This window comes from Caenorhabditis elegans, chromosome III, assembly GCF_000002985.6.
Source record: "Caenorhabditis elegans chromosome III".
Lineage (NCBI taxonomy): Eukaryota > Metazoa > Nematoda > Chromadorea > Rhabditida > Rhabditidae > Caenorhabditis > Caenorhabditis elegans.
This window is the reverse complement of record NC_003281.10, coordinates 8,982,454-9,007,433: the sequence shown is the minus strand read 5'-3', so window position 1 is coordinate 9,007,433 and position 24,980 is coordinate 8,982,454. Positions and strand designations below refer to the sequence as shown.

General features: G+C 36.2%; 7 protein-coding genes and 1 non-coding gene across 9 annotated transcripts; 6 read left to right on the top strand and 2 right to left on the bottom strand.

The window, feature by feature from the left end:
- Nucleotides 1-1,478: 1,478 nt before the first annotated feature.
- Nucleotides 1,479-2,613, top strand: rab-6.1 (Ras-related protein rab-6.1). The gene is made up of 7 exons (NM_066592.7): nt 1,479-1,548; nt 1,597-1,709; nt 1,757-1,862; nt 1,913-2,024; nt 2,072-2,165; nt 2,230-2,290; nt 2,338-2,613. The coding sequence occupies exons 1-7, from the start codon at nt 1,485-1,487 to the stop codon at nt 2,403-2,405; spliced, it is 618 nt and encodes a 205-aa protein (NP_498993.1). The 5' UTR covers nt 1,479-1,484; the 3' UTR covers nt 2,406-2,613.
- Nucleotides 2,595-4,655, bottom strand: zif-1 (Zinc finger-interacting factor 1). The gene is made up of 7 exons (NM_066591.6): nt 4,568-4,655; nt 4,474-4,520; nt 4,189-4,426; nt 3,405-4,142; nt 3,237-3,355; nt 3,130-3,194; nt 2,595-3,083 (listed from the first exon to the last, which is right to left on the bottom strand). The coding sequence occupies exons 1-7, from the start codon at nt 4,643-4,645 to the stop codon at nt 2,899-2,901; spliced, it is 1,470 nt and encodes a 489-aa protein (NP_498992.2). The 5' UTR covers nt 4,646-4,655; the 3' UTR covers nt 2,595-2,898.
- A 133-nt stretch (nt 4,656-4,788) lies between these two features.
- On the top strand, nt 4,789-5,380 carry F59B2.15 (uncharacterized protein). The gene is made up of 4 exons (NM_001268045.3): nt 4,789-4,825; nt 4,869-5,109; nt 5,159-5,206; nt 5,259-5,380. The coding sequence occupies exons 1-4, from the start codon at nt 4,812-4,814 to the stop codon at nt 5,313-5,315; spliced, it is 360 nt and encodes a 119-aa protein (NP_001254974.1). The 5' UTR covers nt 4,789-4,811; the 3' UTR covers nt 5,316-5,380.
- Nucleotides 5,381-5,434: 54 nt separating this feature from the next.
- rpn-6.2 (putative 26S proteasome regulatory subunit rpn-6.2) lies at nt 5,435-7,617 on the top strand (the record flags this gene model as incomplete). Of its 2 annotated transcripts, NM_001268043.2 has the most annotated exons (6): nt 5,435-5,503; nt 5,936-6,423; nt 6,475-6,924; nt 6,967-7,094; nt 7,147-7,246; nt 7,296-7,617. In NM_001268043.2, the coding sequence occupies 6 exons, from the start codon at nt 5,461-5,463 to the stop codon at nt 7,335-7,337; spliced, it is 1,251 nt and encodes a 416-aa protein (NP_001254972.1). The 2 variants fall into 2 exon arrangements, with proteins under 2 accessions (NP_001254972.1, NP_001254973.1); NM_001268044.3 differs by lacking the exons at nt 5,435-5,503; nt 5,936-6,423 and having other exon boundaries at nt 6,553-6,924; nt 7,296-7,337.
- A 50-nt stretch (nt 7,618-7,667) lies between these two features.
- Nucleotides 7,668-10,536, top strand: F59B2.3 (N-acetylglucosamine-6-phosphate deacetylase; the record flags this gene model as incomplete). The annotated part of the gene is made up of 7 exons (NM_001379854.2): nt 7,668-7,856; nt 7,903-7,957; nt 8,007-8,155; nt 9,228-9,282; nt 9,520-9,824; nt 9,893-10,259; nt 10,310-10,536. 7 exons carry the CDS (start codon nt 7,668-7,670, stop codon nt 10,444-10,446), a joined length of 1,257 nt encoding a protein of 418 aa, NP_001366671.1. The 3' UTR covers nt 10,447-10,536.
- A 111-nt stretch (nt 10,537-10,647) lies between these two features.
- skat-1 (putative amino acid transporter skat-1) lies at nt 10,648-12,789 on the top strand. The gene is made up of 6 exons (NM_066588.7): nt 10,648-10,766; nt 10,958-11,048; nt 11,102-11,286; nt 11,335-11,601; nt 11,669-12,254; nt 12,306-12,789. Exons 1-6 carry the CDS (start codon nt 10,654-10,656, stop codon nt 12,444-12,446), a joined length of 1,383 nt encoding a protein of 460 aa, NP_498989.1. The 5' UTR covers nt 10,648-10,653; the 3' UTR covers nt 12,447-12,789.
- Nucleotides 12,688-15,229, bottom strand: R08D7.7 (putative sugar kinase R08D7.7). The gene is made up of 11 exons (NM_066587.6): nt 15,168-15,229; nt 15,034-15,122; nt 14,759-14,987; nt 14,432-14,626; nt 14,268-14,369; nt 14,128-14,217; nt 14,000-14,081; nt 13,717-13,873; nt 13,227-13,437; nt 12,954-13,176; nt 12,688-12,908 (listed from the first exon to the last, which is right to left on the bottom strand). Exons 1-11 carry the CDS (start codon nt 15,207-15,209, stop codon nt 12,760-12,762), a joined length of 1,569 nt encoding a protein of 522 aa, NP_498988.2. The 5' UTR covers nt 15,210-15,229; the 3' UTR covers nt 12,688-12,759.
- Nucleotides 15,230-22,242: 7,013 nt separating this feature from the next.
- On the top strand, nt 22,243-22,342 carry R08D7.8. The gene has a single exon (NR_052579.1). It is a non-coding gene; the product is annotated as an Unclassified non-coding RNA R08D7.8 (non-coding RNA).
- Nucleotides 22,343-24,980: the final 2,638 nt, after the last annotated feature.

The following is a 24,980-nucleotide window of genomic DNA, read 5'->3' as shown; positions in this document are numbered from 1 at the left end:
TGCGTCTTCTCACACATACATTCTCTTTGTTTCTTGTCCCACTCGGTCAGCAACAGCCGTCCGGTTGTCCCCAGACCCCCTACCCAAGTGCTTTTGAAATCGAAGCGACAATTCAAATGTTGTCTGAGTCTCCTCGTCTTATCGTGTTCTTACTGCTCCTTTCCGCGTTCGACCGCGCCAAGAGCACGCACTTTTCCGCCTTTTGGGGTGCCATTTCATGTGGACCACTTCGAACACTTAGGTTCTCGACATGTTAATTTTTCTGTAATTCATTAGTTTATTCGGAAACTTTCATGAACATGTTCAGTGCATCGATTGATATACGTGTACAATCGATGAGTAATCATCATGCATTTTTGATAAGAAACACTTTTTCTTTAGTTTCATATTCCTAACAGAAAAAAATTTGCGTTTTGAAATAAAAGTTTAATCGTGCTGCAACGCCAAATTAAAACGCTCCGCCCACATATTTTGGGTCTCGTTAGGTACTGTAGAAAACCGTAAACTAAACGTTTTCAATTTTTTTTCTTTTTCTATGTTATGCCTAACATGTTAAGAGTTTCTATTTTTATGTCGAAATTAATGAGATATGAGATAAAATTAATATCCGAATGAAAATTATTTTATTAACATTATTTTGGCATAAATATCTTTAAACATGAAAACATAACAAAAAAGACTAAAAATGATTCAAACCGAGTGAAATCTTACGGTTTTGCTACCAATACCTAACGAGACCCAACGTTTGGGGGCGGTACCTTTTAAACTCAGAAATTTAAAGGCGGGGCTTCGTTCCAAAACTGAGAAACGTGAGTAAAAAGTAGAACTTTTTAAGCAAACAAACTATTGACTGTCATGTTTATTTTTTTTTCGAGTTTCCGCTCTAAAAATTGTTAAAATCTTGATATATTTGTTCACGTTCCTGTGTCTCCGAACGAAGCTCATCCCACGAATCGCATCGACTCTAAAATACACTAAGTTTTGAGACCCGAAGAACTCGGGGGATGTCCAATTGGGGGGATTACCAACTCGGGGGATTGGCCCCGCCCACAGAACCGTGGCTTGCAATACGCCCATTTCTGCAACTGCCGCACGGTTTTAAAATCATTTTTTCTTGTTAATCCTCACTCTATTGATAAAAATACAGTTTTAAAACCGTGCGGCAGTTGCAGAAATGGGCGTATTGCAAGCCACGGTTATGTGGGCGGGGCCAATCCCCCGAGTTGGTAATCCCCCCAGTTGGACATCCTCCGAGTTCTTCGGGTCTCCTTCGGGTCTCTAAATTTTACGCAGAAATGCAGAATTCTGCAATTTGACGCCAAGTTTCGTGTTTCTCACCGATTTTTTTTTAATTTTTAATTTTCTTGCTCTTGGAATCTTTAAACAGCCAAATTTGGAAACCTTCATATTATTTTTTAAGAAACGTTTGATGTACCTTGTTCTTGTTTTGTAATTCCTCTTCAAACAAATAATTTCAGTTACAGATGGCTGATTTCACAAATAACGCTCTCAAAAAGTTTAAGCTCGTTTTTCTCGGCGAACAGAGTGGTAAGTGATTCCGAGGGCCGTTTTAGTTTCAAAAAAACTTATATTCAGTGGGAAAAACTTCTATCATCACCAGATTCATGTATGATTCGTTTGACAACACCTATCAAGCCACCATTGGAATTGACTTTCTCAGCAAGACTATGTATCTTGAAGACAGAACCGTAAGATACCATGTAGAAAATTGAAACTAAATTAATTACCTTGTCAGATTCGCCTTCAATTGTGGGATACCGCTGGCCAGGAACGTTTCCGATCTTTGATTCCATCTTACATTCGTGATTCGAGTGTTGCCGTTGTCGTGTATGATATTACTAGTGAGTTCTACTAGAATCTGAGATTTTAAATTATTTTAATAATTTTTCAGATGCCAATTCCTTCCATCAAACAACAAAGTGGGTTGATGATGTTCGCAACGAACGTGGATGTGACGTCATTATCGTGCTCGTCGGAAATAAAACCGATTTGGCTGATAAAAGGTAACGAACATGCACTCTAAAATTATTCCAAACAACAAGAAATTCAGACAAGTTTCGACGGAGGATGGAGAAAAGAAGGCTCGCGATTTGAATGTGATGTTCATTGAAACTTCTGCAAAAGCTGGCTACAACGTCAAACAGGTACTTATTTTTGAAATTCGTCTGAAAATTTTCAGACAATTAAAGTAAAAATAAGCCTTTTCAGCTCTTCCGCAAAATCGCTACGGCACTTCCAGGAATTGTCCAAGAGGAGACGCCTGAGCAGCGTAAGATTCTTATCAAACATTTTAGTGATTTATTTTAATTTTTTCAGCCAACATCGTTATCATGAATCCTCCTAAAGACGCGGAAGAGAGCCAAGGCCGTCAATGTCCGTGTTAAATCCAATCCGCAGCTTTTCATCAACCAAATTTATTATTTATTTTCCAAATATGGGTTTTCAAAAATTAGCAACTGTTTCTCTCAACTCCACGCTTATGTTCCCGTTGTTGCCTTCCTCTTCATCGCTCATCAAAATTTAAATCGAATCTATTGCCTGTTTCAAATGTATCGTGCTCAAGTGTACCGTAAATGAATCGAATAAGTCTGTATTGACAAAATTGAACAGGTGGAAAAATGAAAAGTAATATCATTACAAATAGCAGGAAGCGTCAGAAAATTGCAGGCGGTATTAAATTAGGGGTGAGGGTTTAATAAATCATTAAAATTCTAAATTTGGTGATCAGATCACTCGGGGGAATGTGTTTAAAAAATAAAGGAATTATTAGTTAAAAATAATAATTACGAATTATAGAATATAAATACAAAATAATTATCAGAGGGGGTGGGGGGAGTGTCATGCTAATAAGGGGGTTTACTTAGTTTTTTGAAATTATTATTGTTGAATATTTATCGTGCACAAATTTTCGGCAGTTTCTTTTTCAAGTTCTTCTTGCATTTTAAGGCAGCATTTGATTCTATAGTAACTTGGGTCGATTTCGACAGATTCCTTGAGAACTTGAATACATTTTAGCTTCAATGAAAGTGGCTGGAAGAATGGAAGCTCGCAATAACTCATCCCTGAAAAATTACGATGAAGAAAACGTCTATTTGGTGGAGGGATTACCATAATTTTCCTTGTATCGAAATAGGAATACAGAGCCACTAGGATGGGGAAGAACCACGTCAGTTCTGAAAAAAAAATACTTAGGAAAAAAATAGATTAATTTGTACCCAAGAATGAGAGCATCCACAGCCTTGATTCGCTCGCTGTCCAAGTCAATACAGCAGAATGACGAATTACGTGGCTTATGGCTGCAACAGTAATCACGGGCGTCCAAATCGGCAACACGCTGAAATTAAATTAATAAACTATCAACAAATAATATTTTCATATCCTACGGTTCTCATTTTCTTGCTGAGCCCCATATCAACAGTAAAGTGTGACCATCGTTGTACTACAACCATTTTGCCATGCTGTGCTATGCTCTGATGTTCTTGACGGAGCTCATCGCTGATTTTTCGCCATAGTTCAATGTCACCTCGATTGAATCTTGTCTCTATTGTTTCAGGATTAACTGCATGAATCGCATCTTTTTCGCCCTTTTCGATGACATCTTTCAAATTCACACGAAGTTGAAATACTCCTCTGTGCGGTTTCGTCTCCGGGTTATCAATTTGCGGATCTAGACCATAGTCCCGGTTTTGCTCCTCGATAAATGAATGCGAATCAATCCTAATGAAAAAATTAACGTCATTTCTGTAGACCCATGGCACGTAGTGAGATGATACAAATGGATCGAGAAATACGCGAATACCAGTGAATTGACTGACGATATCGTTCATATCAAATGATACACATTTCGCTTTGAAACACGTTGAAGTTGGAATAAATGGAAGAAGAATCAGAGAATCCACTCCGTTTGAGAATACCAACCACAGGTAGTTATTGTGATCAATGAACGGTTCGCCACGTCGATTTTCGAAAATATGGTACCAATAAGATGCTACGATTGTTTTATTCGTACGGTACTTGCATGAACCAGAGTACACTAATGTCTGTGTTTCGTGAGATACGTAGAAGAATGATTGCTTGAATTTCAATGGAATTTCATCATCCGGTCCTGCTTCATAGTCTTTCTGAAATTTTATTTTTTGGATTAGGTATGGTAGATCGGACACTTACTACAAGGGTTATTGTGCCGATTATATCGTTTCGTGCCCAGTAGAGAAAGCAAACTCGTGGAATTTCGAAAGCACCACGGTCCATGGTGTATAGGGTCCATTTGTTCGTATGTAGATCGAATACAGCCATACGGTCACGTAGTTGTTGGTTAATGACGTCACGACCGCCCGGAAGATCAATTCCATATCTTCCACACGGCGACCACTTCCAGACAAACGATTCTACGTCAGAAAGGCGCCTGAAAAGGTTATAAAATTTAATAGATATATATCTAGAGATCCTCACCTATATTTTTCATCTATGAACTCGTATTCGCTGAATTCGTCGCAAGTCTGAAATTTTTGTTTTGTCGAAACTGAGTGGTTTTCAAGATTTTTACCTGTGGAACCAACTTCCATGGTATCTCATTTACACAGAAAGTAGATAACTGACTGGTACTCGCGGAACACTCACTCATTGTGTCCACTCTGTAATTAGATACATATTTTTGAACAGAAGAGAGTAGAATTAAGATTAAAATAGAAACGTGAAACGTTTTTAAAAATATAAACGATTAAAAAAAGTATAGTTCAGTTTTTAAAAAAATGTATTGCTATCATTTTTGCTGAATTTGAATCATTCAAATGAATATTCTAAGGTGAGAGGAGATTGAAAATAAGCGATAACTAATCGGATTGCAGAATGGAAATCCGTAGTTCCGAAAAAGTGGTTCTTTCCTTGTCAGTCGTTGCGAGCTTGGTTTATTGGGGATGGACATGGTGGAGAAATCAAAATGGAACGGATGTGAAGCAGGTGTCTAACAGACGAAACCCGAACATTTTCCACATGGTTCGTTCGCCAGGCTCGCCGAGAACACGAGACGCCCATAAGAATCGCGGGTGTACTTGTAAAATGATTAGCACTAAAGACGATTGTCAGGAGGTTGGAAACATAAAAACATGAAAAGTGTAAATATTTTCCTATGTTGCAGAGAAAGCAAAAATCCAAGGACAGTGGAGAGAAGGAAGTTGACACAAATGTAAGAAGCAGCCAAAAGCCAAACAATTTTCATTATTTTTTTTTATTTTCAGCAAAATTTGATTCCGTCTTCAATGAGAAACTCTCGTCGAATTATGCTCAATAGATAATTTTCGTGTAAAAATAAACGTTTTATTTATATTGTTTTTTCACGTGACCTCTGAGGTCACGTGCCACGTCATCGAAACGAATCTCGATGAAGAATCAAAATTAATTTATTTTCATTTATTTTTGCGAGCATTAGAAAAAATTGAGATGTCTGCTACTCCAGTCACTCTGAAAGCTGTACAAAGTGAAGGTTTGTTTGTTTCTTATTAACTAGTAAAACGGAGAAGCAAGTGAGCGCGAGAGAATAGGATGAACAATGTCGCTGGCTAGAGATGAACGGGAAAATAGCTGAACGCGGACCGCGGGCGGATTGATTGGCTTTGATAGAGATGAATGTTTTTATGCGGAACAAAACAAGAAAGCTTGCGGCGACGTAGGAATGTGAGATTTAGAGATTTCTCGCGAGGAACATGGAAAATTGGGCAGATTGTCTTTGAATTCCCGCTTGAAAAACATTGCCGCGTCGAGACCCATCCATTAAACGTCCTGCGCCTTTAAGATTACGGTATCACATGTATTTTTATTCTTTGAATCGTTTCTTGATTTTCAATCAAATAAACGCGAATTTTAGCATGTTTTATGTTTTCAGTATTTAAAAAACGGTTGAATTAAATATTTTCAGTATCTGCCCAAACTGCGAAGTCATCGGAGGCAGAAGTAAAGCGATGCGAGGATCTTATCCTGTCTTACTCGAGGCAACTTGCTAAGGAAAAGGATATTACTGGAATCCGAACACTCGTCGAATCCATTCGTAGCTTCTACGATCTTGTTGGAAAAGCTCGAGCAAGTAAATTGATAAGAGATATCGTGGAACATGCGCTTACGATTGATCAAGGAGTCGGGCCTGCGCTTGATCATGGAAAGAAAGAGAAGATCGATCTCTTGACGAACTGCATCGGCTGGGCGACGTCCAACAAGAGGGAATTTCTCCGTCGGAGTCTTCAAGCCCGTCTCATTCGTCTCTACAACGATATCCGTGACTTTACGAACGCTCAAAAGCTGGCTCAAGACCTTTCAAAAGAGCTCAAAAAGCTTGAGGACCGTGAATTGCTAATTGAAGTTTCTGTCGAAGAAAGCAAGAGCTCGTTCAATCTCAATAACTTGGCGAAGGTGAGAAATGTCTAGAAAATTGAAATAAAAGTGCATTTAATATATTTTCAGGCAAAGACTGCACTTCTGACTGCCAAGACTAACACCAATTCGGCGTTTGCTTCTCCGCAACTACAAGCCTCAGTCGATATGCAATCTGGCGTATTGTATTCTGCCGAGGAGAGAGACTACAAAACATCGTTCTCCTATTTCTACGAAGCTTTTGAAGGATTCGCAAGCATTGGTGACAAGATTAATGCAACTTCAGCATTGAAGTACATGATTCTTTGCAAGATCATGCTCAACGAAACTGAGCAGTTGGCAGGACTGTTGGCTGCAAAGGAAATCGTGGCCTACCAGAAGAGCCCACGCATTATTGCGATTCGCTCAATGGCTGACGCATTCCGCAAAAGAAGTTTGAAAGATTTCGTGAAAGCTCTGGCGGAGCACAAAATCGAGCTAGTCGAGGATAAAGTTGTTGCTGTGCACTCGCAGAATTTGGAGCGTAATATGCTTGAGAAGGTAATAAAAATAATATCTCTCTGACCATAAAAGCAATTTTAGGAAATCTCGCGTGTCATTGAGCCATACTCGGAAATTGAACTTTCCTACATCGCGAGAGTCATCGGAATGACAGTTCCACCCGTCGAGAGAGCTATTGCGAGAATGATTTTAGATAAGAAGTTGATGGGGTAAGAAATAGTTGGTTTTGTTGGAAAAACCGATAATTCTTCTCTATTACAGAAGCATCGATCAACATGGAGATACTGTCGTAGTTTATCCAAAAGCCGATGCGGCAAATCAGTTCACAAGATCACTCAAAACAATTCGTGAGCTCACGAAGGTATAACAACTTATTTTAATATATTAGCTACAATATACTCATTTTTCAGACCGTCGATGTCTCCTATTCTCGAACCAAGCATTTCAAATGATTCCTCCCTCATTAGCATCGATTTATAAATTTTTTCGGTTTTATTTATTTATTTTGGTTCAAATATTCAATTATTCTAGAAGATTAAATCTGATTTTAAAATCTGGTTATCGTATACAGTATCGTAGCTAAATAATATCTTGTGTGTCTTTATTGTCGATTTCTCATCCAAAATGTTTATTAAAAATCACAATTGTTTTGCAATCCCCATCATTTCATTTGCTCGAGCATCGATCATTTTTGATAAGATAGTAACACATATAAAACCCTTTCCCTTTGGTTCTCTCACTTGTATTTCTTCCATCTGTAACTGAACGTGTATTATTTCAAGATGCTACCGAGAAAATTAAAAATCGATTCAACTGAGCTCGCTGAAATCACAAATGAACTAGTGCAGTTCTTAAACTGCTTGGTTCTAAGATCGGGTGGACTCAAAAAAGAACATATTTGGGTTAGAAATGGAAGAATTTTGGATGAAAGGACTGTATTTTTCGAAGAAAAAACGATGGCAGACGTTCAGGTAATTTAATAAAAATATATTTCAAGCAAAAAAGTATATAATTCAGATTGATTGCGAGGGCCTTATTCTTTCACCAGGATTTATCGATCTTCAATTGAACGGTTGAGTTGTTCATTTTAACATAATTTTCTATTAAAGCTAGGATTTCAGGTGGATTCGGAATCGACTTTTCAACTTATAACTCTGATGACAAAGAATATCAAGAAGGACTGGCATTGGTTGCGAAACAACTTCTTGCTCATGGCGTAACTAGTTTCTCGCCAACCGTTATCACAAGTTCTCCAGAAACTTATCATAAGGTATACAATTTTCTAAAACATTCTTAAAAATTGATAGCATTTTATCCGTTCTATTCAATGACCGTTGTCCAGCATCTTTTGCGTCTGCGTCTAGATGTTCTCGCCTCCGTTGAGTTTGTTTTGTCTCGTTCAATAGCTGCGCCAGGCCTTTTTCGCCTCATTTTATTTTTGTGTGTTGCTTTTGATTTCTCGGATCGTTGTTGTGTGAGCTCTGATCGTTTATTGGGCATTCCTTCTTAAAGGCCCACCTAGTTATTCAGATGGGTCTTGACGCGCAAAAAGTTTATGGTAGTTGTTCTGAATTTCTGCTGATGCTTTCTCGTTTATTTAAATTTACGCTTTCCGTTTTCCAATGAAATTACTCAGTCTTCAGCGAATTTTTCTTTTGAAAAATGTTTAAAATTTTATTTATTTTTTTCATGCCGATAAACAGGAAAATGCACATTTAAAAAAGTTTACTTTGAAGATTTTATAACGGAAAAATGAGAAGAAAACGTCCAAACTTTGCTAGAAAAGGAAAGGAAAGAAAATTAACGAGGGAGTAGCATTAAAAAACTACCATAAACTTTTTTTGCGCGCCGAGATCCATCTCACGAAGTCCGAGTGCCTTTAAGAATGCTACAAGTTTCTTTTTCAATTTTATTTTTTTCTATTCAGATGACTAATTACTTTCCTTCCCTCGTTCTGTGTCATTCAGTCACAGTCATTCCGTACATACTGCCCTCTAACCACACTCTTCCCAGTCTCTTATTCTCCCACCGCATTCCCCCCACACATTTTCGAACGTGGATTGTTATGTATTCAGAGAAGAGAACCACTAACCAGTCTCTATAGACAGAGAGTCACAGACGACAAAACGCCTGATCGATCTGTATGTTTCAAAACCATTTTGAGGCAGAAAAGAAGCCTGACTAACCTCAAACTGTACAAAAAAAGAGTGATATAAATGTTTGAACTCTCTCTCTCCTTGTCCTCCATCCTGTTTTCCATTTCTTTGTTTATCTATTCTACCGCACCCTCTTTGTTCGGTTTTTTCTTCCTTTGATTTCCCAATTTATCTTAATTTTTACAGATTCTTCCACTTCTTAAACCTTCCAATGCATCATCAGAAGGAGCAGGAAACCTTGGTGAGTCATTTCACTCGTAATCAGAGAACAATTATGAAACTGGAACATTTTATTCAAGGGAAAGGATTTCCAAATTCAGAAATCGTGACATAAAAATGCATAGTACATCTATTTGCTCTTCTTCTTGTCTTATCTCTTATCAAATCTTCGCCAGAACTGATAAGAAGACACCGAAGTAGTCCCCATTTACCATTAATTTGTTGCATTTTTCTTGTCCTAAAAACCAAATTATTCCAGGCGCTCACCTCGAAGGACCATTCATCTCAGCTGATAAAAGAGGATGTCATCCAGAACAGCTCGTTATCACTTCACTTTCCCCAAACCCTGTCGAAATTATCGAACACGTGTATGGAAGCACTGAAAATATCGCCATAGTAACAATGGCGCCAGAATTGGAAGGAGCTCAAGAAGCTATTGAATATTTCGTTTCCACTGGTACCACCGTATCCGTTGGACATTCATCTGCCAAGCTTGGACCCGGAGAAATGGCTGTACTATCTGGTGCGAAAATGATTACGCATTTGTTCAATGCTATGCAATCGGTAAGTCTTCTAGAAAAAAATGAATTCATGATTTTTTGAAAATTATTATTATTATTTTTATTTTTCAGTACCATCATCGCGACCCTGGTCTCATCGGACTTCTGACTTCATCAAAATTGACTCCTGATCATCCATTATATTATGGAATCATTTCCGATGGAATACACACTCATGACTCAGCACTTCGAATTGCTTACCATACTAACTCTGCTGGTCTTGTTCTTGTAACCGACGCTATTGCTGCACTTGGGATGTCTGATGGAGTTCACAAACTCGGAACTCAGACCATTCATGTGAAAGGTCTTGAAGCGAAACTTGATGGGACAAATACGACGGCTGGAAGTGTTGCGAGTATGCCATACTGTATTCGGCATCTCATGAAAGCTACAGGGTGTCCCATCGAATTTGCTCTTCAAAGTGCCACGCATAAACCTGGTACTTTATTTGAACTTTCTTTTTATACTTAAAAAAATGCTTTATTTCAGCGACCCTGCTCGGTGTTAGTGATGAGAAAGGAACATTGGATGTGGGAAGACTCGCCGATTTTGTATTGATCGATAAAAACGTCACTGTTAAAGCGACTTTCTGTTCTGGAAAACGAGTATTTTTGGCCCAAGACTAATATGATTTTCAAGAATAAAATTTTTTTCCAAAACAATTTTGCATTTTTTTTTTGCTTTTATGCTCTCAAATTGTGAATAAATATTTCTTGTTCTCATCTATTAATAGATTTTTTTTTCGTCTTTTTTAAAAGAGTATTTGTCTCTTTATATCTCTTAAAACATCTTTTAAATAAGTATGTTTAATATATATTTATTTTCAGACCTTTATGAGTGAGGAAGAAGGTCGTGAGAGGGCGGTTACCGTCGAAGGAGATGCTGAATCCATGAATGATGGTAGGGCTTTGGTACAACCGCCAGCTAGAAGTGGAGATGTTATTACGTGAGTTTAGACCATGGCTGCAGATTTTCGCTCTTTTTCGGGAAAAAAGTAAGAGGAAAATGCATAATTTTTTTCCGTTTTCCAAAAAAAAATAAATTCGAAATTCTTTTTTTCGTGTCGAGACCAGCTACCGTATTATTTGCAAAAAATTCCAAAATTCGTTCACATGCATATTATTCGTTATTTTTCAGACCCACCAGAGCTGTTCTTACACTTTCCAAATCCATGTTCAATGCCGGATGTTTCTCCCTCCCGTATGCTTGGAAACTTGGAGGTCTTTGGGTATAGAATCTTAAAAAAATTGACTTCTATCATTAAAACATTAAATACTTTAGGTCTCATTCGTAATGTCTTTCGTTATTGCTGGTCTTAACTGGTACGGAAATCACATTCTCGTGAGGGCGAGCCAGCATCTTGCTAAAAAATCCGACAGAAGTGCTCTGGATTACGGTCATTTTGCGAAGAAAGTTTGTGACTATAGTGATATTCGATTTTTGAGGAACAACAGCAAAGCAGTCATGTAGGGGTTTCTAATTTCTATACAGTTGAAAAACCCAATATTTTTCAGGTATTTTGTCAATGTGACTATTTTGTTCTACCAGTTGGGAATGTGCAGTGTCGCGATTCTTTTCATTTCTGATAACTTGGTAAATCTCGTTGGCGATCATCTCGGAGGAACGCGGCACCAACAAATGATTCTTATGGCTACAGTATCGCTGTTTTTCATTCTTCTCACCAATATGTTCACTGAAATGCGTATAGTCTCATTCTTTGCTCTCGTCTCTTCAGTATTCTTTGTTATTGGAGCAGCGGTTATTATGCAGTACACTGTTCAGTAAGTGTTGAATTTGATACATTTATTTTCAATTTCGAAGTTAGATAACTGATCAAAAACTTTTCAGACAGCCAAATCAGTGGGACAAACTACCCGCCGCTACGAACTTCACCGGGACAATTACTATGATTGGAATGAGCATGTACGCATTTGAAGGTCAAACTATGATTCTACCGATTGAGAATAAACTTGATAACCCGGCCGCTTTCCTCGCCCCATTCGGAGTTCTGTCGACAACTATGATCATTTGTACTGCATTCATGACAGCTCTCGGATTTTTCGGATACACTGGATTTGGAGATTCTATTGCTCCAACAATCACAACGAATGTACCAAAAGAAGGTCTTTATTCAACAGTAAATGTATTCCTTATGCTTCAATCTCTTCTTGGTAATTCCATTGCAATGTACGTCGTCTACGATATGTTCTTCAATGGATTCCGTCGGAAATTCGGTGCCCGATTCCCAAATGTTCCAAAGTGGCTGTCAGATAAAGGATTCCGTGTCTTCTGGGTGCTTGTCACGTATCTTATGGCAGTTTTGATTCCAAAACTTGAAATCATGATTCCATTAGTCGGAGTTACAAGTGGTGCCCTGTGTGCTTTAATTTTCCCACCATTCTTCGAAATGATCACCTTCTGGACCGATTGGAAGGTAAATATGAATACAATTTAAAAATCTTACTAAATTAAAAAAAAATTCCAGGGACTTCTGACATATCGTCAACGTATGACAAAGATCTTCATCAACCTCGTCGTCATGGCTATTGGAGTATTTGCCATTATCGCCGGAGTCTACACAAATATTCATGCAATTATCCAATCATTCTCTCAACCGGATCCTTAAATCTGTTGACATATCAGTTTTCATACCATTCATCCCGGTTGTCACACTTTTCAACATTTTCTCACTTTTTTCGATCATTCCATCACCTCGAATTCTATCCTAACACCGGTACATAGTTTTCTTCTCGCTTTTTCTCATTTTTCCATGTTTTATTTTATGTACATTTCGAACTTTTCCCATTTTCTCATTTTCCCTCCCCCGCACCCAACATACACTAGTCACTTTGTCCCCCCAACGAACTGGTTAGTTATTTTTTATTGCATTTATAATTATATTAGTATATTTTATTTCCTGTTGAATTCCATGAAAATGTCTATTGTTTGATGAACTCGTCGAAACGACTTTTGAACGTCTTGAATAGGTTACTGTAGACTTCCACGTTGGCAGAAATAGGTTGGCAGGCAAGTGATACATTGTCACATGGATAATATTGGGAATATGTTTTCGTAGTTTTAGAGTGTACTGAAATTTTAGATTGGAATATATTAAATATTACTTTCAACTTACCATATCTAGATCTCATAGCTCCACCAAGAGCTGCTGAACCATCAACATCAATTGTGCAGACTGGCATTTCAAAGACATCAGACAAAATTTGTAATAAAACTGTATTACGAGATGCTCCTCCAGTTACCAAAATTCGACTACAATCGGATTTCTTAAATCCCATTTTTTGAGTGTAAAGAAGTTTAAAAAGACATTGACTTTCAAATACTGCTCGCGCAAATTTCTGAAAAAAAGTTTGAAATTCTTTAAGAACTATAAATGAAAAAGATAAACCTCTGGATGTTTATTTTTCAATTCTTCCTCAGAACACTCAAAAGTATAATCTCCTTTTGGTTTTCTGGGTACAATCTCATCTTCATCGAAGAAAAAACCAATATAATTATCATTTCCAGCTGGAGTTTTCTTCATTATTTTATCCCATTTGTCCCACGAACTATTGTTCAGGTTACGAGCTCTTTCTCGGGTTAGTGAGCCGTTTTTGAAACTGTAATTATGTATATTTTTTAAAAAAACTGGTTAGGGAACAGTCCGAGATATTTTACTCGGGCGAAGTGGAATAACCTCGGCATTCGGAGGCAACTTTCTGCCATCAATTTGGCAACTTATTTTAGTGGCACTAAATAAGTTGTCAAGTTGCTAACGTGTGGCAGAAAGTTGCCTCCAAATGCCGAGACCATCTGAGTTTTGCACTACATTGATTTTTTCAGTGATCTTAATAATTCCAGGATTCAAAAAAAATCTATAACCTATAATTTGAACTTACCAAACCATTGCCATATAACCACTGTTTGGAGCAAAATGTGAGAAGACGTGAGCATCAATATTTGGCTCAAAAGTTGGTGTGAAAAAGAAGACGGTGTCACTTGTACCAAGAGAAATTCCTATATCCGTTGGAAGTAGAGATAACCCTGCCAGGGAAGCTGAAATTATGGATAATTGCTTTTTTCATTATATCTATAGATATCGGCCTGAAACGTCTATAGATATCGGTCTAGGCTTAACGGACAGTAGGCATAAAGCACTGATCTACTGAAAATTCAACTCACAAGGATTATCCCCGAGAAACGGTAGAACTGTACAATCCGATGGAATCCCAAATCTACGAGTCCAATAAGAATGAACATGTCCCTACAAAATATTTGTTTTTGAATTTTTCAATAAACATTTCACTTACAGTAGAAGTCATTGGATGTACAAGTGTTCCAAGTTTAGATTCAAGATCTGACGATATAAAATCAAAAAGTGGTTTGTGCCAGTTTTCGGTCTGAAATTTCAAGTTTCAAATTTCAAATTTGGAAAACAAAAATTAAAAACCTTAATATTCATAAGGTTCATTCCACTTCCATCAGTCAATTCAATTAGTGCATATTTTCCAATTAGAAGGGATGCGAAGAATGATGATATCAAGGATACTTTCTGAAATTTCAAAAATTGAATTTGAAATGTTGATCTATATAACTTAAATGCCACAAACTCACTTCCGTATCCTTCCAAACGTCTTGTTTCTCGTCCACAATTTTCTTAATCTGAGCTGCACTGAATCTATGATGAGCTCTACTTCCAGTTAGTTTAGCCATTTCTTGATCCCCTCCGACAAACGTTTCCAGTTCCTGGCATTGTTTTTCAGTGCTTGAATCCATCCAAATCGGGCTTTTTTGTACAGAAAAACACATCTGCAAGAAATAGAGTGGAGAGAGAAGGAAAACAAAAATATAACTATTCATAATTAGCATTATTTACTTTTTTATAAAACAGTTAATTTTTTATTTCTTATTTTTAATTGAATAACTTAAAGGTATACTTACCTCCAATTGTTCAGCTAAACTCCTGCTCTCATCCAGACCCTTCAGGCTGTTCTCTGCTCCATTCTTCCAATATACAGTACCATGTTGTTGTGCACATCCTGATATTCCTCTCAGTTTATCTGTCCATCCATTTTCTCTAAGATCATTGAATAAAATATCAATGGCTTCAATCCACATGATTACAGGTGAAGTGATAACAGACCCGTTTTTATGTACACCATTTTCTGTTCTGAAATTCTAGTATTTAGTCTTAATCTCCATCAGATTCTTCAAACCCAAATTTTTTCAGTTTCTCGTGAGTTGAAAAATTGATTGCTGTAGTATGAACTACTTTTCCATTTTGATCAATTATTACTGCTTTTATCTGAAATTTTGAAGGTTTACTGTAAAAGTAGCAGTTGTAACAAACCTGTTGTGTGCTCAGATCAATGCCTAGAAATCCATCTTTCATAGTTCCAAAAGCTTTAGACTCTGTAAAAATCGATTTTCAAATAGATCAAGTATCAATTTTGGTATCATTGAAACAAAAATCGTATAGACAATACAAACACTGTGACGTATGTCTCTCTTTGAAGAACATCTGAACTTTGATACATCGGATCAAATATTATTTTATTGATGCTCAATGAGCAAATGGCTTCAATTCATAATATATGTATAAGAATGCACGTTTTCCTTAAATGTTTGATTTCTTTAAAAATGGTTGTGGATTCCATTTTGAAATTCAAAGCGAAAGTGTAGTTAAACTACATATTTGAAGCCATATTCAAGGAGATTTCAGAGGAAAGTACATTTAGATTAGGAGATTTAGAACTTTCAAAATAGATTTTATTCGAGGAATTGGGAGATTAAGAACATGATCAAAGAAAAAAACATTTTCTCACCAAGTTATGATTTCAAAAGTTATGCGACGATAACCTAATTACATGAAAATTCACAAAAACCTTTTTTTTCACGATTTTAGAAATGCCTTATTTTTATGTAATTTTTTTCGAATAGGTTTATTGAAATGCCAACAAATTATACGGAAAAGTGGGTGATTTGTAATGAAAAAAATAAGTAAATTTTTATGCGATTCATGCGTGTTCTGTAGGCGGGCAGGTAGGCATATTTTCGCCTATGTGGAAAATTAGATACGAACTAACAATTTGGCCATTAGTTGCAATTTTATGAGAGTGTTAGGCCTGTTCTATTTATCTTCTTCATATTATGAAAAAAATCAATTATAATTGAATGCTTATTGGATTTTCCAATCACAGAAATCATTTTAAATTCACAAATTGTGAAAAATGCTAGGCTACATTGTAAACCTAATTTGTCACAGTTTCCATGAAAGCACAGAGTTTCGAACTTTCCGTAGTGTACACTTTATCTTTTGTCTCCTTTGCAACCAAAAAAGTCTCGTTGGGAGTTGTGTGTTAAACTTTAAAAAAAAATTGACATTTTTTTAAAATTTGAAATAAAACTATTTTCAAGGCACGTGTGCCTGGCTGTGTTTCAATGTACAATTATTATAAGTCTATGAAAAACTTGTCTAAGCTCCCCAAAAACTTTGAGTTAGACTGTATATCCGTGCATTTTACTCATTTCTCTGGTTTTCTGAATCTTTCCTGCAGAGCCACTAAATCTACAGTAATCATCTACATAACACTTGACGCAACTCATCTCCACTTCCTCTTTTCAACCGCGCCCTAACAAACAAATGTAACCTTTGAAACTTGCCGAGTTTTTTGTCTTTTCAACATGCTCTCAAATGTTTCCAATCACTAACCATGTAGCTCAATGTTCGTTTTGTCTGACAGCTGTGTCCACACACGTACATCCATCTACTCCTTCCTTGTTCCTTGTCAAACTCAGTTTTAGCTCGTTTTTAGTGCATCCCCTCGTTATTACATACAAGTGACAAAATCAGATTTATGAATTATGAAACTCAAATTGGAAAATATCACACTATTTTTAGAAAATTGTATTGCATACGGAGAGTATAGTCTTGAAAATGTTCACTAAAGAAACCGCCTATTCTCTGAATATTTGTGTAAGCATTTCTATTGAAGCTGAACATTTGAAAGTTTCGTATTTTTAATTTTGGCTAAAAATTCACCCTAGAAACATTAGAACGTAGGCGCAGGTAGGTGTATTGTGCTTTGAAGGTACAGAGGAAGGTTTAGCGTAGTTTTTCTTTAAATATAAGATTTTTTTGAAAAGTTCCTTACAAAGTTCCAAAGATATGTTCCAGAATCAAAAGAAGATGAGACTTTTGATTTACTTTTTTTGGAATTTCAGAAGTAGTTATAAGATTATGTCGATTTACAAACGAATTTCGTACATTTGAAGCCGCATAGCTTGAATCGATAGACATAGACTCTGCCGTATACACAATTCGTGTTTTACCGTATATCTTCTATTAATATGGCCTCCCTATTAGACTTGCACTCCCTATTAGTGTTGCACTCCCTAATAGTCTTGCGTTTACTTCTTTGGTGCAAACCCTCTTTAGTAATTTTAAGATTTTTATAACACTTATTGCTTATTTTGCAACAGTTTTTCACAACAGTTCTACGAGATTAAATGTTTTTGAACTTATATGTTACAATTAAAATCAAGTTTTCTGAATTTTCACATAAGATTCGAGCTTTTTCAAAAAAAAACTAGCAAGCTCAAAGTCAGAAAAATGTTCTGAAAATTAGTATTGCACTCCCTAATAGTCTTGCACTCCCTATTAGTATTGCAAGCGGGAAGACCATCGAAAAATAGTATTGCAGCCATATTAATAGAAGAAATACGGTAATAGAATTACTTGACTTAAAGTCATTCACTCGTTAATGAAAAGTATGCCGTACATACTACATTTTCTATTTTTGGCATCAACGTGTAACCAAAGATACCGTCTGATTTCTGTTTTAATTGTGAAAGTAAATGTCTATTCCCTAAGCAAAGTTTCGTATACAAATGTTCACGAAATTTTCAAATATATGGATGCTGTCAAAACTCATCAAAATTTAAAATGGAGTCTAGTCATATGTCAGAAAACTAGTTGCGTGTCAAATATCCTATCCCGCTCTATCAAACACAAAATTATAAAATTATGAAATCCTGATGTGCTTTTTGTCTTAAAATTTTCAATTCAGTAGTGCTACTGAGGCCATAAAAAAAGAACTACTAATAGTCCAAAATGGCCGAAAATAATAAAAGTTTTAATATTTGAAAAATAATTTTGCATATCTGAACAAGGGAAATCAATTATTTACAACAATTGGCAGTTTTGGCAATTTTTAAACCTAGCTATATTTTGAAAATTTAAAAAAAACTGTATTTGTTTTTAGTACGCAGATATTATGCTTGAAAGGTGAGAATCTTTCAATAAAATTTACCTTTTGGTAATTGCTGAAAGTGCTAAATTTTAAAAAAATTTCCAATTCAGCAATTTCCAAATTATCGAATTAAAAAATTCAATTCTCTGATTAAAAAATTAAAATTCTCTAAATTTACAACAACAAAAATTAGCATTTTTTTCTCAGTTTTTGAGTTTTTTGTTTCAAAAATCAAACTTTTGCGAACTTGATAATTGTCAAATTGCCGAGTTGCCAAAAGTTTTGAAATTCGGCAATATTTGTTTTTAAAAAAATATTTTTTTTGGTCATCGACTTCCAAAATTATGAGCCTGATCCCCTTCTAAAATCAAGATATCTATATCAAGACAAGTACCAGTCGATGCCAATACTAATTTGTCGTTTCCTATTGCTCTTTCCATTTCTTGATGCTCTTCATCTTTTTTTCGTCTCACCTCTCTTTTTTTTTCCATCTCTCTTATATGCTCATCTTCGTCCCCTTTCTTCGTTTCCGTCTCCCGTGTGTCGTCTACCACAAATGGGCTCAATCATGCATCGTGTTGTCTTTTCACTTGTTTATCGATTCCTCTTGTGCCCCCCGTTTTCCACCCGTTTTTTCTACTCTCTGCCCCCACGACGGTTGCCCCGCCCACTAAGTATGTTTTTCGTTTCTTTTTTTGCATTCATTTCTCATTTTTCCATCATGCCTCCGTCCGGTAATCTATCTGCGTCTACCTATTTTTCAGCCACGCATTTTCTTTTTTTTTTGAGAATGCAATTTTCTCTCCACGCTACTGAAAATAACGTAATGTTCCCGCTAAAAAAATCATGCTAACTTTAAAACTTCAAAACTACTTATACCTAGATCGTTTTACCATTTTTCCCTAGTAACACTTCAGAAAGTACACAGAAAATAAGCCTCTTAACTGGCGATGTTTTTTTAATAATAGACATAGTCTGGCATTTATCTTTAATTATTTTTAGTTTTCCATTAAAAGATAATACTTCTAATCCTATCGGAATAATAATAAAAAATCACATAAATCTTGTGTGGCTTCATCTTGTAAGCACACAATGGGTATGACGAACTGTTAGAAATACCAAGAAGGGATTAGGAAAACGAAAAAAAGTTGGAATTCATACCTTGGCGAACATTATTACTTTTTATGAAGTTTGGTGGTTTTGAATCTTAGTTTTTAAAAGCTCACCACATTGGCAAGCTTTAAGTATTCTCCGCTAGAAAATTGTTTCAAATAATTTTAAACTTTAATGGCAAAGTTGCAAAAATTTATTGCAGCTTTATGAACAACTTAAGATTTAAAAAATTATGATTTTTGTCATACTCTGTTTATTAGAAAGTTGGAATCTATTTTCCGGTGTGAGAACTTGATCGCATAAAACAATTTGTGCGAAATTCGTCACAAAAATCAAACGTAGTTGGAAATTGTTCAATATAGCGCTAGTTCAAGGCTAACAGGTGATTTTTCTATGAAAATAATTTTTTTTCACTTTCTTCCATAGTTTCAGTAGTAAAATCTTGTAATGTTGAAGAGATTTCACTATTTTTACGGAATAGAGCTTTAAAAAAATTGTTTTTGACCGTTTTATTATTGTCATTGAAAATATCAATTTACGATAATTCGTTAATTGTTTTCAATTACAGTCATTAAGAGACAATTACTCAGTTTTTAAATACTTATTATAATTTCGGAGATTGATCAAAAAAATCTTTGAATTGTCTAACTTTTTGGAAATTTGGTAATTTACCAACTGACTGAAAAAGTTTAAAAATCTCAAAATTGAAATTTTTTGGACTGTACATACACTTAGACTGAATCCATAGAGTAGAAAAATACTACTGTAGCCCATCTCTACCAAAATGTAAATTTCCGCGATGAAGTTTGTGCTTCTGTGTGCAAACAATCAAATGTAACCTATAAATGCAACATGTTCGGAGGTACGTCATTGAGCGCAAAGATTTTTTTTTTTGAAAAACAATCATAGTTTCTAACAATTGATGAAAGGCTAGTTTCTGATTTCCTATGTGAATCTGGCGCCACGTGGTTTGGTTCTATAGCGTATTATTATATTATTTCTCGTTCAATAGATATCAGATTACACTTTTCCCCCCATTTAGTTCATCACCTATAATAAATCCTCACAATTGAAGAAGTTATTCGTGGGAGACATTGGATAATAAAAAATGAATGGGAGAAAAATTCAAAATAAAAAAGAAAGAAGAAAATAATGAAAAGAGTGAATGATGAGAGAGAGATGGGGATAGAAAGAGAGAAATTGATACAATGTGATAAGATAAGTGACGCGTTCGGTTTATCATCACCGCGCGTTTCGAAGACGGGAGACGTGAGGTTTACTACAGAACTTCTTCTTCTTCTTCTTGTCACGTTGAAGTTCCGTGTTTCATTCGACGGATGCAGTTTCTGATCTCTTTTCGTCTCGTTTTTCTCTGAAGTTAAATTGGAGTATACTTGAGCCTTAATGTTTTGTTAATCAAAGACGATTTCATTATATGTAACAAATTTCCCCCGTAAATCGACAAAGTTCTCTGGCCGAGGTTTCCGCTCTTCTTTTCACAACTGTTTATTTTTTGAAATCGAAGTACATTGCGCTCCAAAGCCAACTGTAACGCTCCGCCTCTATAATTTGGGTCTCATTAGGTATTGTCGGCTCAGTAAAAATGATTTCAGTGTAATCAATTTGTAAATACAAATTTGAACAAATAACTTCAATAAAGAACAATTCTTCGAAAACAGTGAGAACAATTTGAAATTGCGGTATACCTAACGAGACCCAACACTTGGGGGCGGAGTTTTTTATTTGGCGTTAGCGCACGATTGCTTCATCTTCTTGTTATTTTCATGAATATCTATTTGCCTATTCTCACCACTTCAGAAAACATTCGTATTATTGTTTGTTGTTTTGAATAACATGTCAGTAGTATTAACGAGAAAAAACACGCGAATAATATGCTTAAAAAGCGAAGATGAATCGAACATCTTCTCCTCACTGTTTTTCGTTTTTCTCTCTCTAAACACTAATCGGCTCACCACCGTCGACGTTGTCGTCAGTCAAAAAAAAGAAGCGATTCTTCATCCGATTCGAAAAACAAGTAGTCGTCGTCCTCGTCCATCAATTTCTTCTTTTTTTCGCACCTTCCTTCCGGTCTTCTTGGCGCCATCACTTATCAGTTCTCTTTCCATATTTCACAATGTCATGTGCTTTTCGTTGCTTTCCATTTACTCGAAAGACTTTTTCTTGATTAGAATTCGATATTACACGATTCTTCAAAATCTGAATTCGAATCGTTTTACACTCAATGCGAGATATTTGACGCGCATTTACCGTATTCGGAGAAACTTTTCGTCATTATTTCTAAATAAATAAAGTAAGATATTTGATAATAATAGAGATAAAATAGACACCAGACACCATTTGAGAAGAAAAACACACCATCCCAGTGATTTATGGTTATCAACATGCATTTATTTAATAATTGCTGATTGTGCCGACGGTTTCAAGAAACATTTATTGTTTTATTTTCTTGAGTTTTTGCCAGAAATATTTGAAAAAAAAACATGTAAATTTACATTTTATTAATAATTGTTCACAAGGAAACTGTAAATTTGAATTTCCGCCAAAATAGGTCCGCAATGCCCATTGCGTACAACACACATAATAGACGACAACTTTTTGTTTCTGGAATTTTCGAATTATTTTTTTTCGAGTATTTATATCTTTTTTTATGAGTTTTTTCCTGATTTCTCCGAGAATTTTGTTTCTATTTACAATATTGAGCTTTTGTTCTCTTTGAAGTTACAAACGGACGGCTGTTCGGTCGATGAAATCTGAAATTACCGTAATCGCAGACAAACTTTAACCAACTGCCGTTGTGTTGTCTACTGAACTTTCCCGTTCTCTTGTCTCGCGCCTCCATTTTTTCTTTATCTCACATTTTTCAATGTACTACTCCCCTGTTTCATCATCATGAACTCACAATTCATTAGAAATTTTTTCAAAAAATGAGGATAATGTTTCAAAAGATAACCTCATCCGTTCATTTCGCGTCTCTGTTCATCTTCTCTAACCGTCTAACATCCCTCCTGTCCCATACGTGCTCTTTCTCATTTCCCGCGTCTTCGTCAGCTGGCAACCAGCCAAAACGCATTTATTCATCATTTGTGTTTCTCTCTTCACCCTCCACCATTCCGCCTACGTTTCTTCCCATTTTTTCTCTATTTTCTCACTCTTTTTTTTGCGTTTTCTTCTATTTCCTCATTGAACTTGTTGTTTCTTCACTCTTTTTTCGTTCTCGTCGTCACTTTGTTCGGCTCTCGCAATCGTTTCCGACGTATTTTGACAGTGCAGCAGCAGAAGAAGAAGCAACCTAAGTCGGCAAAAGAATGAAAAACAAACAAAAAACTAGCCTTTCCTGTACACGCCCAGTTTCTCCCTCCTTCTCTGCTCCTTTCGTGACGTCAATTTTTGATCTCTCTTTAAAATTGAGATATTTCAATTTTTCCAAATCTTAAAATCAAAAAATTCTCAATTTCTTTCTGTTCTTTCTGTTCTGTGTGTGTTTTTTCTCTATTTTCTCATCAAACTAAGTGCATTTTGTTGACCAGATTGTTCCCGCCCCCCTTCTCTACCACTTTATTTCTGTGTGTCTTCTCGGAGGGAGTATTCAGTGTATTCGCAACAAGCATCCAAAAATGAAAGGTTTCTCATGTTGTGTGTGTATGTGTTATCAGCTGATTATTTCGTTTTAGTGATAGTGTGTGTATATGTGAAATTATTCGCGCTGCCCTCAATACTTGTCTCTCGTTTTATTTTTAAAAATTAGACTTTTTGTTTTTGAAAATAAGTCGTGCCCTATTGCAAAATAATACTTGTCACTTTTGAAGTGAATTAAGTTTTTTGAAACTATGAAATCTGAGTTCAGTGATCTGAAATTTCAGTTTCGATAGTCTAAAAATATCAAAGAATTATCGTGTTCTCCGTAGCTATCGTGTGTTTCGTATTCAATTCATGCGTAAGAGACTTGAATTTTTAGCGAGAAAATTCCGAAATTCGAGTCGCCAATGCCCGATGCTCACGTCACGATGAGCTTTTCGACGATGTCTCCTTTTTCTTTTCATATTTTATAACAGGTCAGAGGCTACTGATCTTTCCACCTTTTCAACTATCAAACTTTGACTTTCAATAAATCCACAGTTTTACCCACGTGTAGTCTATGTTTGTCCTCCTCACGTCATAGGATCATCTGGCGCAAGGAATGACACCCTCTAACACTGTCACTTTTTACGGTCTCGATTCTTTCGCGAAGAAACCGTTGGTTCCATTGATAGTTGGTCATTTGGAATGAGAAAAAAAGTAAAATCGCGTGCGCACATACCTCTTTTGTCTGACACTCTCACTATCTCTCTTATCATTGCCTCATCCTCAAGTCATCATCATATCGCATGTGATTCCCTCTTAAAGAAACTGAATGGATTTTAGATACTGCACCTCATTTTGTGCATTTTTCTTTGGCTCTTTCTTGGTCCTTGACAAGAAGTCATGTATGTTGTTTTCGATGGTCAGGTTATTTTTCATTTTGAAAAAAAAAACGGTTTTTTTGAATAAATAAACCGGAATGACCGTGTGCACTTGTTCTGAGAGAAGGCATTTTCCGTCTTGTGACAAAACACAGAAAACAGGTGACCGTGGGAATCGTGTCTCTGGTTTCCTTGAAGAAAAGAAAGAGAGGGTGGTCTGGACCTTTATGAGATCAGAAATACACTGAAATTATTATAATCTGTAGACTCAATGGAATTTCTAGTCATTCATATCCCATCTTTAATGCATTTAATTTATATTTTTCTTCTCTCATAAAGGCTTCGATCCTATTAGTTATCAACGCCACGCCCACTTCTCGAACCACCCTGTCTCTATTTCTCTCGATTCACTCTCTCTCTCGACCTTCAGTTAATCGGAAATGAGAGAAAGGTGTTCTTATTCTCACGAAAATGAGATATTTCTCACACCACAAAAGGCCCACCCCCTTATCACTTGTGTTATATCTGTTTCCCCTCTCCTCATGCGAAGACAACACACACACACGTCGACCTCATCTCGAATTCTGTCACTTTTTGGTAGCATCGATATGTTGGACGCTACTGAATTCCTAATGCCGGTCGTGTCGTGACGGTGTCATTCATTTTTAAAAGGCTTCGCTTCTCTTGGCTAGCACAAAAAATGGTGCATGGCACAAGGCGTCGTGGAACATTCAGGAAACTCCCCCCCTCCCGAACGACACCTTATTTATTACCCAGAGCCACTTTTTTACATCGGGGTGTCCTTTTCGTATTTCTGAGCAACTACACTAGGTGTAGTCGTTGAGCAACAACGCCCACGTGCCTGCTCAGGGCAATTTTCTAAATTTAATTTATGTTTCTCCATACTACTAGATATCCCAATCACCTGCTCACCATGTTTGTGTTGTTCTCATTTTTAACTTGCTTATCTGCTTAGCTGAGCACAAAAGTTTTTTTTTTGAGTTTTTTAATCATAGAGAAATATTTTTCACTGTGAAATACGCAGACTGGTCAAAATTGTCGAGATAATACAAAAGGAAGACAAATGTTTGGCATAAAGTAAATGTTTTTATAGACTGAAAATTCCAGAAAAAACCGAAGAATCTGCGTCAAAATTAATAAAAATCGAAGTGCGGCACGGAAAAATGGGCGGTGTTTCGAGACAAGAGCGCGGTAATTCAAATGTCAATTGGAGATTTTTTTCGATTTTCGGTTACAGTAACCCGGCATTTAAGATCAGTCTGAGTAATTTAAGTGCTTGTTTGATAGAATTATTTTCAAATTATTCTAAATTCTTCA

Excerpts from the sequence above, each read along its gene's own strand:
- skat-1 (NM_066588.7), top strand. The coding sequence starts at position 10,654 with ATGAGTGAGGAAGAAGGTCGTGAGAGGGCGGTTACCGTCGAAGGAGAT. Across the intron at positions 11,602-11,668 it reads ATTATGCAGTACACTGTTCA|ACAGCCAAATCAGTGGGACA; the intron begins GTAAGTGTTGAA and ends AAAACTTTTCAG. Across the intron at positions 12,255-12,305 it reads CCTTCTGGACCGATTGGAAG|GGACTTCTGACATATCGTCA; the intron begins GTAAATATGAAT and ends AAAAAATTCCAG.
- R08D7.7 (NM_066587.6), bottom strand. The coding sequence starts at position 15,209 with ATGAAAGATGGATTTCTAGGCATTGATCTGAGCACACAACAG. Across the intron at positions 14,370-14,431 it reads ACGTTTGGAAGGATACGGAA|AAAGTATCCTTGATATCATC; the intron begins GTGAGTTTGTGG and ends TTGAAATTTCAG. Across the intron at positions 13,177-13,226 it reads TGAAAAATAAACATCCAGAG|AAATTTGCGCGAGCAGTATT; the intron begins GTTTATCTTTTT and ends ACTTTTTTTCAG.
- rab-6.1 (NM_066592.7), top strand. The coding sequence starts at position 1,485 with ATGGCTGATTTCACAAATAACGCTCTCAAAAAGTTTAAGCTCGTTTTT. Across the intron at positions 2,025-2,071 it reads ACCGATTTGGCTGATAAAAG|ACAAGTTTCGACGGAGGATG; the intron begins GTAACGAACATG and ends CAAGAAATTCAG. Across the intron at positions 2,166-2,229 it reads CTGGCTACAACGTCAAACAG|CTCTTCCGCAAAATCGCTAC; the intron begins GTACTTATTTTT and ends AAGCCTTTTCAG.
- F59B2.15 (NM_001268045.3), top strand. Across the intron at positions 5,110-5,158 it reads CTAAAGACGATTGTCAGGAG|AGAAAGCAAAAATCCAAGGA; the intron begins GTTGGAAACATA and ends CCTATGTTGCAG. Across the intron at positions 5,207-5,258 it reads AGAAGGAAGTTGACACAAAT|CAAAATTTGATTCCGTCTTC; the intron begins GTAAGAAGCAGC and ends TTTTATTTTCAG.
- zif-1 (NM_066591.6), bottom strand. The coding sequence starts at position 4,645 with ATGAGTGAGTGTTCCGCGAGTACCAGTCAGTTATCTACTTTCTGTGTA. Across the intron at positions 4,521-4,567 it reads CATGGAAGTTGGTTCCACAG|ACTTGCGACGAATTCAGCGA; the intron begins GTAAAAATCTTG and ends CAAAAATTTCAG. Across the intron at positions 3,356-3,404 it reads TCAGCAAGAAAATGAGAACC|CGTGTTGCCGATTTGGACGC; the intron begins GTAGGATATGAA and ends ATTTAATTTCAG.